Below are 14961 nucleotides of genomic sequence, written 5' to 3'. Positions count from 1 at the left end.
AATTCAATTCAATATCATGATACATCACCTTTGTTAAAAAATAATCTAGACGTGATCAAAGCATGTCATCATCATCCTCTAAAACTCCCCATTTCTAGAAAATTTGAGAATGATGGAGTTGGCATAACCAGAGGCATTATTAAGCCCATGATATTCATCAATCATTTCAAAATTATGAAAAACATACTGTTTTCATTGGATATTACAATCACATTTTTCAAAGGTTACTTTACGTATCCGGAGCCTTGTATATATTTTTAAACAAACGAAAACAACACGTTAAATAATTTCTTGCGTCCGAAGCGCTTTTCTGGATTTACCTTCATCAGGAACGCTCAAAGCCAAACGTTTGAAATCCAAAAGTATATTGACGCTATGTTTCTATGTGTATAACAAAATCAAAACATCCTTACTTATGTTTTCAACACTTACCAAACCAGAATTCCTTATGGATATCTCCAAATCCATTTTCACACTCCGTCCATTTCCGATTATAACCACCAGTTCCATTTGATCGTTTATGAATAACCTTAAAACCAGATATAACTAATATACATTGCCTATCAATGAAACGAGTTTGCTTTCATAAATTGCGAGCATTTTTTTCAGGTATAATACTTGTATAGTTATCATTTCAAACCTTTAACAAGTACATATGCCAGGAATGTGTCATGTGTCTAATGTTAATGTGTTTTGTCATTTGAGAAAATGGTTTTGGTGGCATGCCAATGATAGTCGCTATTAGTTTCATACACAACCTTTACAGAATTTAGAATGATAAATTTGCCACACATATAGGATTTAAGTAAACATACAGTCCAGCCTCCTCCGTCTGTCGTCATATCACAATAAGCCTGGATCGAGCTTGTTTCTCCAAGTTGAATTGTGTACACTCCACTTTCCAGTTTTTCTTTACTTTTCTTTTTTATTTCTGTACAGTCTTTGTATTGTGGCTTCTTCTTTGGTAATACTTCACAAACTTCTACGCGATAAATTAAATTTGTATGTTGAGTTCATCTTTGTTAAATAGTAATTTAGTTAATATCATTTTTACACAATGATAATTTTTCATGTTTGAGATGACACCGACATGAATATGCGGATATCGTTTAGTTGAAAAAACTGCGAAAAACTATTAATACCACATATAAATTAAGGAATATACCTTTAGATTTACGTGTAGGTCCTATATAGTTATTCAACTTTTTATCTAAATTTAGATTTTCGAATGTTATGCCCTCGAGCATCACTAATACAGAACCGCTAATGGCCAAAAAAATATCAATATTGTGCAATTTAATTGATATTTACATTATTGAATACCAATAAGATATTTCGATTAAACATTTTAGAATTATTAAGATGCAAATTCTTTACTTTTCATTAATTAACACATGAAATGCGTAAAATGTTTTTGTTCTTACTCTGTTATAATCTAGGCTATACACAGCAAAGGTGTGCATTAACTACCTGAGTTGTACTGCACAGTTCAAAAGTACTCTGATATTTAGGGAGTGGACCCTGGATTTTGAAAGGTGTGTAATTCAATAAAGTGAAAAAACTATCACCGAGTGTAGCCAGACTAAAAACATTTTTTAACGAGATATGGTTTCCAATCAAATGGTGCGACTTGCAATATGTTGTGTTCAATGTTAATCTTAAATGAGAGTTTCGCAGTCAAACCGAATATGATTTTTTGGTAATTTCTGCCAAAAAAGACATGATATTTTAAATTAAGACATCTCTCCTCGGTTCATCTCCCTCTAAGCATATCATTGAGAGAAAGAATGGCAATTATCTATACTCAATAACCTTTTCCGTTTTTACTTTTCTTACACATTTAAAAAGTACACTAAACTGAACTAAAACTGTAGAAGGTGTAGATTATACGACAATAAGGGAACTACCATTTGATATTTACGTGGGGACTATGACGACATTTGAAAAAAAAGGTCAGGATGAGACACCAGTAAAAAAATGCAGAACAAAATTGTTCATCCTTGAATTTTTTTATTTTTTTTACCTTTTGCATCTCGTTTCAGTAGTTCAAATAATCTGTTGGTTTCACCAGGACCATTTGATTCTTAAAAATAAATATCAAAACGAACGCTTCATTTCAATAAATAAATGTTGGTATTCTTGATTAGTTAATGGAATAACAGAATTCAGGAATGTATTCTAGAAGTAATGTTAAACCAAAATATAATACTGTTTAAAATTGATGTTTGCAATGATCTGGCATTTAGTTTCAACATATTTATTTATAGTGGATTGGGAAACAAGTTTTGCAACTTATATTAATCCCTTTTCACTTTGCGAATGCGAGTGCTGCCTTGTAGCTGCATTAGCCTGCTCTTTTAGAAATCTACAAGGGTGTCTTTAACGTGGCATTTGTCTCCTGTATGTTTACAATCATATATTTTAATAAAAAAAATACCCTAAACCTTATGATATTATTTACAGGGTTATAATACTATAAATAAGTAATCTATGTTTCTTTTTAGCAAAAGCCAGGTTCATTGACTTTGCTAAAATACAACGGCATGTTTTTTAGATTGATATGTGTATCTGTAATAATACCTTTAATGTAGTTCTAGACAGAAACCGATCACATGGTTTGTATGAACATCCCACCTTGAGGAGCCCAAATGGAAGAACAAAAACCTTCTTATCGCAATGATTTTGGCATGTTATGTACATACTACTAGTATTTTCTTTATAACTAATTAACGTACCTTTAACAATCCACTTGATTTCATTTTTCAGTTGTTTATTCAATTTAACAATTTCCGTGTAAAGTCCAATGTCTTTAAAACAAAAATTCAATATATATTGTTTAGTAATTCACCATATTATATTTAAGGTAATGCTTAAAATTTTACCAAATCAGGACTATGGCAGTTGTTTTCCATTTGTTTGATGTGTTTGAGCTTTCGATTTTTCATTTGTCAAGAGACTTCCGATTTGAATTTATTTGAAGTGCGGTATTTTTGTTATTTAACTTTCTTATAATACCAAATTAGAGCTATAGTTATTTGAAAAATTAAACTTAACAAAATTAACAGAATTTAATTTTTCATTATTCGTACTGACTAGTAATTGAATGGATAATTACAATATGTAGAAGTTCGACAGAAGAAATAATTTGGATGAAACCTATAGCTACTATATTATATTTGAATCTTTTTAAAAACTTACTGTTTAAAATAGTTTGCGTATGTTTCTTCCACTGATTAACAGTTTGACCAGGGTTGTCTTGAATGCATATGCCTAGAATAGAAAATTTCATTATGCTAAACTGAAATCTGATCGCTATAATCATTAATAATGAGTATATACATGCCATTGTGTTTTTGTCATAAATAGATATAAAAAGATGTGGTATGAAGCATGAACATATATTTCTCGTAAGAGTGTTTCCCCGGTGGTCCTTGAAGATAATCTGCTGGTTCTTTTTTTATTTATATTGCAAAGTTGTAAACTTGTGTCGCTCCTTTGTAAATTTTGGGGTCAAAACCTCCGGTTCACCACTTTCCGAGAACTTCATGAATACAGCTTGTTTCAAACTATATAATGCTGGCAAAGCAACAGATTGTATAAGTAAAACTTGTTTGCTCAGCTTTAATTTGAGAATGATTCGATCTAGTTCATGCCCACCAACAAACTCATTCCAAATAGTCTTTACTTAAAAAAAAAAAGTTTTATGAAAATCACAATTGAACTCTACGATTTCTTCACATAATTATTCTAGTATTTACACCGATATATATATATATATATATAAATGTCTAAGAATATAACTAAAACACACTAATTGATACATTAAAAAGTTCTATTAGATGTTAAATAGAAATACGCAATATTTCGCTAAACAAATTAGCTTCATCAGTTAACTTTAGAAAACGGAGTCATGACAACAGACCTTCACACCAAAAAAACTGATAAACACCAATTTCTCTCTCCGAAGAGTTGTCACCCGAAACACTGCTCCCGGAGCATTCCGTACAGCCAAGCCATCAGGTTAAAACGGATTTGTTCATCGGAATCAAAGTTAAACCATCGTTTAGGGCAACTCAGACAGCAACTCAAATCAAGAGGTTATAAGAACAAAAGTATTTCAGAAGCTTTCGGAAAAGCAAACGAAAAAGAACGAACAAACCTACTTGAATACAAAGAAAAGACGGCCCAGTAAAATCCCGTTTGTTGTTAGCTTTCATCCTCATCTGACAAATATTTCATCAATTGTCCACAAACACTGGCGTCTTATTGAAAATGATCCTTCCTTAAGCGAGATTTTTCCATCACCTCCCGTTATGGATTACCGCAGACCAAAAAACCTCAAAGATATTCTAGTATCATCCAAAGTATCTAAACGGGAGATATCAACAATCGGAGGTTATAAACAATGCGGAAGGGGCAATTGTAAGTGCTGCAAAGTCGCCAATATAGAAACCCAGTTCATCAGCACAGTCACAAAGAAAAATTACAACATATTTATAACATCAAATTGCAAAACGCAAAATTGCATTTATGTTCTAACGTGTGGAACTTGCAAATTACAATATGTTGGTGAAACAGAAACCCCATTTAACATCCGACTAAATAACCATCGGTCATTTTATACAAAAGAAAGGAACTGCCCAATTACAAGACACCTTTTAAGAGCAGGACATGATTTTGAAAACATCACATTTCAAATCATTGAGAAAAATCAAAATTGGGATACACAAGGAAGACAAAAAAGAGAGAGATTTTGGATGCACCAGTTACGAACTCTTGAACCTGATGGACTCAATGAGAGAGACGAAAAAAGATTTCAAAGCAGATCAAAACCATAGTTATCTTGAAATCATACAAATTAATTTATAAAAATTCATACAATTAATCGAACATCTATAAATGTGTTAAACTTTTATTCCAACTTCATGTAGTTGTAGCTACAAACATATTTTATGACCGAATTAATATGTTACACCCATCCCTCAAATCTTGTATAGATTAAGCTACAAAAATATTTTTCTGTCATGCATCCGATTTCACCTTGAGAGATGCACACGCCTGATGAAGCTAATTTGTTTAGCGAAATATTGCGTATTTCTATTTAACATCTAATAGAACTTTTTAATGTATCAATTAGTGTGTTTTAGTTATATTCTTAGACATTTATATAATTTTAATTCAGTAACTGTATCAGTTTATTTTCACAAACTGATCCACGCTTAATTAGATTGAATGTTGATTGTTGCTATTTTTAGACATTATATATATATATATATATATATATATATATATATATATATATATATATATATATATATATATATATATATAGAGTCTATACGAATCTACCAACCAGTAAACTTGATAGGTATTCAGACTCATATATAGATAATTTAGCTGATCTGTAACAATAACATCTTCATGCCTTATATATCATGTACTGTAGTACGCCGCTAGATTAAAAACTGACGTGGAAAGGTAACACATGCCCACCGAAAGCTCTTTTTTTGAGAGCCCAGGTGGTCGTGTGGTCTAGCGGGACGGCTGCAGTGCAGGCGATTTGGTGTCACGATATCACAGTAGCATGGGTTCGAATCCCGGCGAGGGAAGAACAAAAAATTTGCGAAAGCAAATTTACAGATCTAACATTGTTGGGTTGATGTTTAGACGAGTTGTATATATATATATATATATACTATAGATAATTTAGCTGATCTGTAACAATAACATCTTCATGCCTTATATATCATGTACTGCAGTACGCCGCTAGATTAAAACTGACGTGGAAAGGTAACACACGGCCAGCGAAAGCTCTTTATTTAGAGAGCCCAGGTGGTCGTGTGGTCTAGCGGGACGGCTGCAGTGCAGGCGATTTGGTGTCACGATATCACAGTAGCATGGGTTCGAATCCCGGCGAGGGAAGAACCAAAAATTTGCGAAAGCAAATTTACAGATCTAACATTGTTGGGTTGATGTTTAGACGAGTTGTATATATATATATATATATATATAATCCTAATAATGAACTAGAGGCTCTAAAGAGCCTGTGTCGCTCACCTTGGTCTATGTGAATATTAAACAAAGGAAACAGATGGATTCATGACAAAATTGTGTTTTGGTGATGGTGATGTGTTTGTACATCTTACTTTACTAAACAGTCTTGCTGCTTACAGTTATCTCTATCTATAATGAACTTGGCCCAGTAGTTTCAGTGGAAAATGTTAATAAAAATTTACAAATTTTATGAAAATTGTTAAAAATTGACTATAAAGGACAATAACTCCTTAGGGGATTCAATTGACCATTTCGGTCATGTTGACTTATTTGTATATCTTACTTTGCTGAACAGTATTGCTGTTTACAGTTTATCTCTTTATATGATTATATTCAAGATAATAATCAAAAACAGCAAAATTTCCTTAAAATTATCGATTCAGGGACAGCAACCCAACAACGAGTTGTCCGATTCATCTGAAAATTACAGGGCAGATAGATCTTGACCTGATAAACAATTTTATCCATTGTCAGATTTGCTCTAAATGCTTTGGTTTTTGAGTTATAAGCCAAAAACTGCATTTTACCCCCTATGTACTATTTTTAGCCGTAGCGGCCATCTTGATTTGATGGCCGGATCACCGGACACATTTTTTAAACTAGATACCCAAAGATAATTGTGGCCAAGTTTGGATTAATTTGGCCCAGTAGTTTCAGAGGAGAAGATTTTTGTAAAAGATTAATAAGATTTACGAAAAATGGTTAAAAATTGACTATAAAGGGCAATAACTCCTAAAGGAGTCAACTGACCATTTCGGTCATGTTGACTTATTTGTAAATCTTACTTTGCTGAACATTATTGCTGTTTACAGTTTATCTCTATCTAAGATAATAACCAAAAACAGTAAAAATTCTTAAAATTACCAATTCAGTGGCAGCAACCCAACAACGGGTTATCCGATTCATCTGAAAATTTCAGGGCAGATAGATCTTGACCTGATTATCAATTTAACCCCATTTAGATTTGCTCTAAATGCTTTGGTTTTTGAGTTATAAGCCAAAAACTGCATTTTACCCCTATGTTCTATTTTTAGCCGTGGCGGCCATCTTGTTTGGTTGGCCGGGTCACCGGACACATTTTTGAAACTAGATACCCTAATGATAATGATGATTGTGGCCAAGTTTGGTTTAATTTGGCCCGGTTGTTTCACAGGAAGAGATTTTTGTAAAAGATTACTAAGATTTACGAAAAAATTGCTAAAAATTGACTATAAAGGGCAATAGCTCCTAATGGGGTCAACCGACCATTTCGGTCATGTTAACTTTTATGTAAATCTTACTTTGCTGAACATTATTGCTGTTTACAGTTTATCTCTATCTATAATAATATTCAAGATAATAACCAAAAACCGTAAAATTTCCTTAAAATTACCAATTCAGGGGCAGCAACCCAACAACGGATTGCATGTCCGATTCATCTGAAAATTTCAGAGCAGATAGATCTTGACCTGATAAACAATATTACCCCATTTTAGATTTGCTCTTAATGCTTTGGTTTTTGAGTTATAAGCCAAAAACTGCATTTTACCCCTATGTTCTATTTTTAGCCGTGGCGGCCATTTTGGTTGGTTGGCCGGGTCACCCGACACATTTTTGAAACTAGATATCCCAATGATGATTGTGGCCAAGTTTGGTTTTATTTGGCCCTGTTGTTTCAGAGGAGAAGATTTTTGTAAAAGATTGCTAAGATTTACGAAAAATGGTTAAAAATTGAGTATAAAGGGCAATAACTCCTAAAGGGGTCAACTGACCATTTCGGTCATGTTGACTTATTTGTAAATCTTACTTTGCTGAACATTATTGCTGTTTACAGTTTATCTCTATCTAAGATAATAACCAAAAACAGTAAAAATTCCTTAAAATTACCAATTCAGTGGCAGCAACCCAACAACGGGTTATCCGATTCATCTGAAAATTTCAGGGCAGATAGATCTTGACCTGATAAACAATATTACCCCATTTTAGATTTGCTCTTAATGCTTTGGTTTTTGAGTTATAAGCCAAAAACTGCATTCTACCCCTATGTTCTATTTTTAGCCGTGGCGGCCATCTTGGTTGGTTGGCCGGGTCACCCGACACATTTTTGAAACTAGATATCCCAATGATGATTGTGGCCAAGTTTGGTTTAATTTGGCCCTGTTGTTTCAGAGGAGAAGATTTTTGTTAAAGATTACTAAGATTTACAAAAAAATGGCTAAAAATTGACTATAAAGGGCAATAACTCCTAAAGGGGTCAACTGACCATTTCGGTCATTTGACTTTTTTGTAAATCTTTCTTTGCTGAACATTATTGCTGTTTACAGTTTATCTCTATCTATAATAATATTCAAGATAATAACCAAAAACAGTAAAATTTCCTTAAAATTACCAATTCAGGGGCAGCAACCCAACAACGGGTTGTCCGATTCATCTGAAAATTTCAGGGCAGATAGATCTTGACCTGATAAACAATTTTACTCATGTAAGATTTGCTGTAAATGCTTTGGTTTTTGAGTTATAAGCCAAAAACTGCATTTTACCCCTATGTTCTATTTTTAGCCATGGTGGCTATCTTGGTTGGTTTGCCGGGTCACCGGACACATTTTTTAAACTAGATACCCAAATGATGATTGTGGCCAAGTTTGGTTAAATTTGTCCCAGTAGTTTCAGAGGAGAAGATTTTTGTAAAAGTTAACGACGACGACGGACGACGACGGGCGACGGACGCCGGACGCCAAGTGATGGGAAAAGCTCACTTGGCCCTTTGGGCCAGGTGAGCTAAAAAAGGATATGGGGCATCCATAAAAATATCCCAAATACACATGTTTCATATGGTGTATCCATACAATTATTCCAAATAAACATATTTGATTTGATGTATCCGTACTAATTTTCCAAATCAGCACGTTTGATATGGTGTATCAATATATATAATCATGCGTACCTTGTAAAGTTTGTACCATACTGTCAATCTTTGAATCCATTTCTGACGATTCACGGTCATCTACAACAGATCGTAATAAGTGTGATGTAAATTGTTTCAACATATAGTTGAGGGACTTGAAAGATTTGTGTTGTTCTTAGATAGCTTTAATGAACTCGTCTAAATTTTTCTAATTCTACTCCATAGATTTTTCTTTAAAACAATATATGATGTTGATACATAGATTTCCGTTATAATGGTGCAAAATAAAGATAATCTGAGGATCACCGACTTCGTTTTCAAGGTAAACATCATTCAAAGTTGTGTTTCTTTGTGAAAAAATTCATAAGGGTTCCGCTGAACCCAGTGTCTCGCCTACTTTTGCTGTTAATTGCAGGCTCAATAAAAATGAGGGAAAAAAAATGATAAAATATTCCTCTTGATACTATATTTTAATTGTAAGAAGCTTCTGTCCAAGTTTGGTAAAAATCCAGGACAGTTTATGAATCTAATAAATGTTTTCAATACTTTAACTGCAGACTGATGTAATGTTAACCGGAAGAAAAACTAAGTCCATTTATAAGTAAAATACAGATACACAGGTACAAAATATTAACAAAATTTCCTTCCAGATACTAGCTTTTGATCATAAACAAGCTTCTGTCCAAGTTTGGTACAAATTAAAAATAGTATAAGAAAGTTATTATAATTTCTAAAAATGTAACCACAGAGTGAATGTGTTGTTTCCTGGCAGAAATTATAAGTCCATTTAAAAGTAAAATACGGAAAAATAGATTTATTTTTTACAAACTTTACTTCTGGATACTATCATATGATCATAAACAAGCTTCTGTCCAAGTTTGGTAGAAATCAAGGATAGTTTAAGAAAGTTATTAAAATTTCAAAAACTTTAACCACAGAGTAAATATTTGTGGACGCCGCCGCCGAAGGAATGTAGGATCGCTTAGTCGCGCTTTTTCGACTAAAGGCTCGACAAAAATGGAATAAAACGTCGATATAATTAATTGTAACGTGACTGCGTTGCAGTCCGTAAAACGTTGATTTTTGACGTTTTGTTTACTACCGACAAGGTAACAGATTGATCTTTAGACAAAAAACAAAGTTGGTGACCATATGATTATTTAATATCATTAAAACAGATAGTTACATGTCAACAACACATATTATATAGTATTTAAGAAAATTCTATGGAGTAGAATTGATGATTTTAAGACACATTTTTGAAGGGTTTTCACTGATTTTAAGTGTTTTCTATACAAACGTTCACCCGTATTTAAAGAATTTCAGGTTATAAAAGAGATAAATGCATTATGTTTTCGATTTTCATTTGTAGTTCAATGAGTCAAGGTTGTATACCAAATTTAAGTAAAATCTGCGACATAGCTCAATTACTGTATTTGACCTTTTAAAAATATAATTCGTCGACGGAATCGGAAGTTCCTATATATATATATATAGTAAAGCTTTAAAGTATGTCGGAAAATCAATGTATAGAAAAAGGTCAAAATACGAAATGGTATAAACAATTGATTTTACCATCTCACTAAAAATATCATTATTATTTTACAGAAAAATTATTCTTTTCAATTATTGAAGAACAAACAGACCATTTCATAGTTATAAATCAAAACATGTCCAGAAATAATGTGACAAACAGTGCAATTTGGTCAATATATTAAACAACGTTTTACCTGTGTACAATAAAAAAATATACTAGTATTCAATTGATCTCTTCTGAAATAACAAACATAACCTAAAGAATTATTTTTTTAATGTTTTTATGCAGTTTCGATTTACGTGTGAACTCAGCATATATATATGATATATGTGACAGAGTTTACCTTAAAATTTCGGAACGAAAGAATAAAATTAAACAGATAAAAACAAATATATTGCTTCTTTCTGAATCGTCCATAATTTCTCACTACAACCAATTTATTTGAAATATTAGTATTTGTTTTATTTTGATATTTCACTTCGTTAAAAGTTTTATTTGAAATTATTGACATTATTTAACATGATGTTATGTAAAAATAATGGGACGGTTTAAAAAAAAATACAGACATTATGTTAACTGAAATCTGCCTTTAAAGTTTCTTTTCATATACATGTTTGACTATTTTAGGCATAAATGTTTGTGGAGACATGCCAAGTTGTCCGCCAGACTGCCTGGTGAACGCGAATAAAAATGATCAATGACGTAAAGTTGTTTTTGGAGTACATATATAACACTATCAGGAGATAACTCTGAAAAATCAGCTGAAAGTTTTAATCACATTCCTTTTAAGCTTCTCAATGATCAAAATTATTTTGTCAAACCGCTATATATGTTCAATGAAATTTTGCCGATAACGTGTGTGGTTCGAATTTTTAGAAGTACTTGTATTTCAGTCAAAGGGTCAAAGTAAATATTTTGTCAAAATTTTACAAAATTAAAAGAGCCAAATTAATTTGAACCAAGGCGATTGGTACCATCTAAATGCTGTGTACAAAAAAATGACATATTTTCCTTACCTCTGGCAAAAGTAATCTCTCCACAAAAACAAACAAATAAGAAGATATTCACCAAGACGTCAATTGCAGTCATTTTACTATTAGAAATAACGGTGGCCTGTTAAACGGCAAAAAACAAATTGAAGGATGGGGTCTACAGTTTTTTTTATACACATTGATACATTCATAAGTACCTGTTTTAATTATTACTTTGCATGTATGATAAAGTCAAAAGTATATTGTTTCACAAGGCAACTGTAAGTGTTTTGTTACTCAAATTCTTGGAATTTTGATAGTAACAAATGTAAGAACTATGCACACCATTCATAAGGGAATCATACTGGCCTTCTGTTATAAGAAACAGTTTGGACACTAAGAATTATTCTTTGAAATTTTATTGTTAGAAATGTATTTTAGAGAAACACCATTTAACCTCCAAAAAGGGGGTATTTGTTTTCCTAAAGGAAATACTCTAATCACCAATTAATTGATGAGAGAAAAAATATCGTGGTCATGCAGGTGACAAACATTTTTATTCTGAATCCAGATTTCCGCCATACCTTATATAGATATAGGAAGATGTGGTATGAGTGCCAATGAGACAACTCTCCATCCAAATAACAATTGAATTTAAAAGAAATTGATTGGATTGATAGCGGATAGCGTCGAAAAATAAAAATCTGACCCAGACAAAAAAAAACGTAACCCCTTCGCTTGAAGTTAAATGGTTTATCCCTTACTATAGAAGAATGCTGCACACCATTTATCAGGGACATTAGATTAAAGAAACATTTTTAACACTCAAAATAACAAGTGTTTTATAAATTCCTTTCAATATTTCGATAAGATTTTATCGCAATTGCAACAAATATCGATTTCTGGTCAATATATAACGCATCTATAATTAAAAAAAAAAAATCTTTAAAGTCATCGTCTCGTGCACGAGCGTGTGTGTTTTTGAATAGGTTTAACTTGGTTATCATCCAAAATTACTAACTGCTTTCACAACCTACACCAGTTCCATGATAGCACATCTTCGCTACCCAAAGCTTGGTGGATAAAAGGGAACTGGATCGTAACCCTTTGCCTTAAATGTCCCTCTTGTATCTTTCGCACCGTTTTGCTAGCGAAGATCATGACAGTCGTTAAACACCAAGCATTTTAGTGGTTCAGATTCAAAATGAATGGCAATGGCAAACCATCTAATTCACTTGCTGTGTTATAATCTGATAATGGTCTACCATCTCGTGCTTGATCATCATGATATTACGATACTTTTAGAAATATAAAATCACCTAACACTTCATTTATTCCAACTTCTACCATCATGATACATTGTTAAAAAAAAACGTGCATAATTCTCGTCCACACTTTTGCATCAATCATTACTGTTTTTAATTTTATAATGTACGACAGACAATCGACAAAAAAATCAGAATCTTTTGTCCTCTTAAAGATCATAGGCGATGGAGAGATGGCTGTTATTTTACGCGTCGATCCAAGAAACTTATCTGAGCAATCCTACAAAAAATGAAGTTTGTGCATAACTCCTCTACTTTCATTTTGAAAAACTATAACGCCAGTAGTGCACAGAACTTGTCTCGGAAAAAAATCCTATATACTAGTAATATAGATATAAAAAGTCGTAGTATTAGTGCCAATGAGACAACTCTCCATCCAAGTCACAATTTGTAAAAGTAAACCATTATAGGTCAAAGTACTGTCTTCAATACGGAGCTTTGGCGCACACTGAACAGCAAAAGTTACTAGTGTAAAACCATTCAAATGGGAAAACCAACGGTCTGATCTTTAACGAAAAACACCAGAGAAACACTTATAAACCACATCAACAAACGACAACTACTGAACATCAGATTCCTGATTTAGGACAGTTGCAAACAATTGCAGCGGGGTTATATGTTTTATTGGTACCAAACCTTCACCCTTATCTGAAACAAGAGTGTAACATCACAACATAGACTGGTCAAAATGGAGACACTACATCCGATGTAGAAAGCCTCTTACAAGGCTTAATTTCTGTCTCAATCCAAAATTCGAATTTTACATGCATTGGCATTCCTAAATTTCCATCCATCCTTAAGGTCGGATCCCACTACATAACCTTTATGTTGTATTCATTGTTTATTTGTTCTCGTCCTAAACATGCATGGGATATTTGGCACTGGACGTTAAGCAAAAAACAATGAATCTATCTGTCTATGACACAGATTAAACCACAAAAACTTGACATTGGCCAATGAACCAGTACGTGATGTCAAGGTCAAACAAAACACTTCCATACAAACATGTACACCTAACTATTATTCCATACAAACATATACACCTAACTATTATTCCATACAAACATGTACACCTAACTATTATTCAATACAAACATGCACACCTAACTATCATTCCATATAAACATATACACCTAACTATTATTCCATACAAACATGAACACCTAACTATTCCATACAATCATGCACACCTTACTATTATTCTATACACACAAATACACCTAACTATTACTTCATACAAACATTTGCACCTAACTATTGTTCCACAAAACATGCACACCTTACTATAATTCCATACAAACATATACACCTAACTACTATTCAATACAGACATGTACACCTAACTTTTATTTCAGACAAATATGTACACCTAACTATTATTCCATACAAACATGTTCACCTAACTTTTATTCATTACAAACTTATTCATCTAACAATTATTCCATACAAACATGTACACTTAACTATTATTTCATAGAAACACACACATGTACACTTAACTATTATTCCATACAAACATATACACCTAACTATTATTCCATACAAACATGTACACCTAACTACTATTCTATACAAATCATGTAAAACTAACTATTATTCTATACAAACATGTACACCTAACAATTATTCCATACAAACATGTACACCTAACTATTATTCCATACAAACATGTACACCTAACTATCATTCCATACACACATGTACACCTAACTACTATTCCATACACTAAAAATGAATTGACCCTTTGTTTCTAGGATATGCACAACAAGAGTTTGATCTGTATTTTGTGATTATAAGCATTGCGTAGAAGTTTTATACCCTTTGGTTGAGGGAAACTAAAGTTAGAGAACAGAAACCAACTTTGGGACGTATGGACGGATGTACACGTGTACTGACGTACGTTCAAACTGACAAGGGTAATACTAAATGCTTTTAAAAGCTCTGCCGTCAAGCAAACGAAAGGGCCATTGAATGTAGTCAACATTAACCCCACGGGCGTAAATTTTATCATCTTTGTATATCAAAGACCCCTGTAAATATATATATGTTACAGTAAATAGGTGAAATTAGGAATTACACGTAATTACTAAACATTTCAGTAAATACCTGTAATTACTAGCCAATTTAGTAAATACATATATTTACTAGTTGTTTCAGTGATTACTGGTAATTACTGATTTTTTTTGTCAT

At 32.5% G+C, this 14961-nt stretch overlaps 1 protein-coding gene across 1 annotated transcript; it reads right to left on the bottom strand.

Moving 5' to 3' along the window:
- Window positions 1–683: 683 nt before the first annotated feature.
- LOC139499329 (angiopoietin-2-like) lies at window positions 684–9080 on the bottom strand. The gene is made up of 5 exons (XM_071287999.1): window positions 8978–9080; window positions 3199–3270; window positions 2736–2807; window positions 2024–2083; window positions 684–982 (listed from the first exon to the last, which is right to left on the bottom strand). The coding sequence occupies exons 1-5, from the start codon at window positions 9078–9080 to the stop codon at window positions 684–686; spliced, it is 606 nt and encodes a 201-aa protein (XP_071144100.1).
- Between the last annotated feature and the right edge of the window lie 5881 nt (window positions 9081–14961).

The sequence above is a fragment of the Mytilus edulis genome, chromosome 12, assembly GCF_963676685.1.
Source record: "Mytilus edulis chromosome 12, xbMytEdul2.2, whole genome shotgun sequence".
Classification (NCBI taxonomy): domain Eukaryota; kingdom Metazoa; phylum Mollusca; class Bivalvia; order Mytilida; family Mytilidae; genus Mytilus; species Mytilus edulis.
This window is presented reverse-complemented; position numbering and strand designations above follow the sequence as displayed.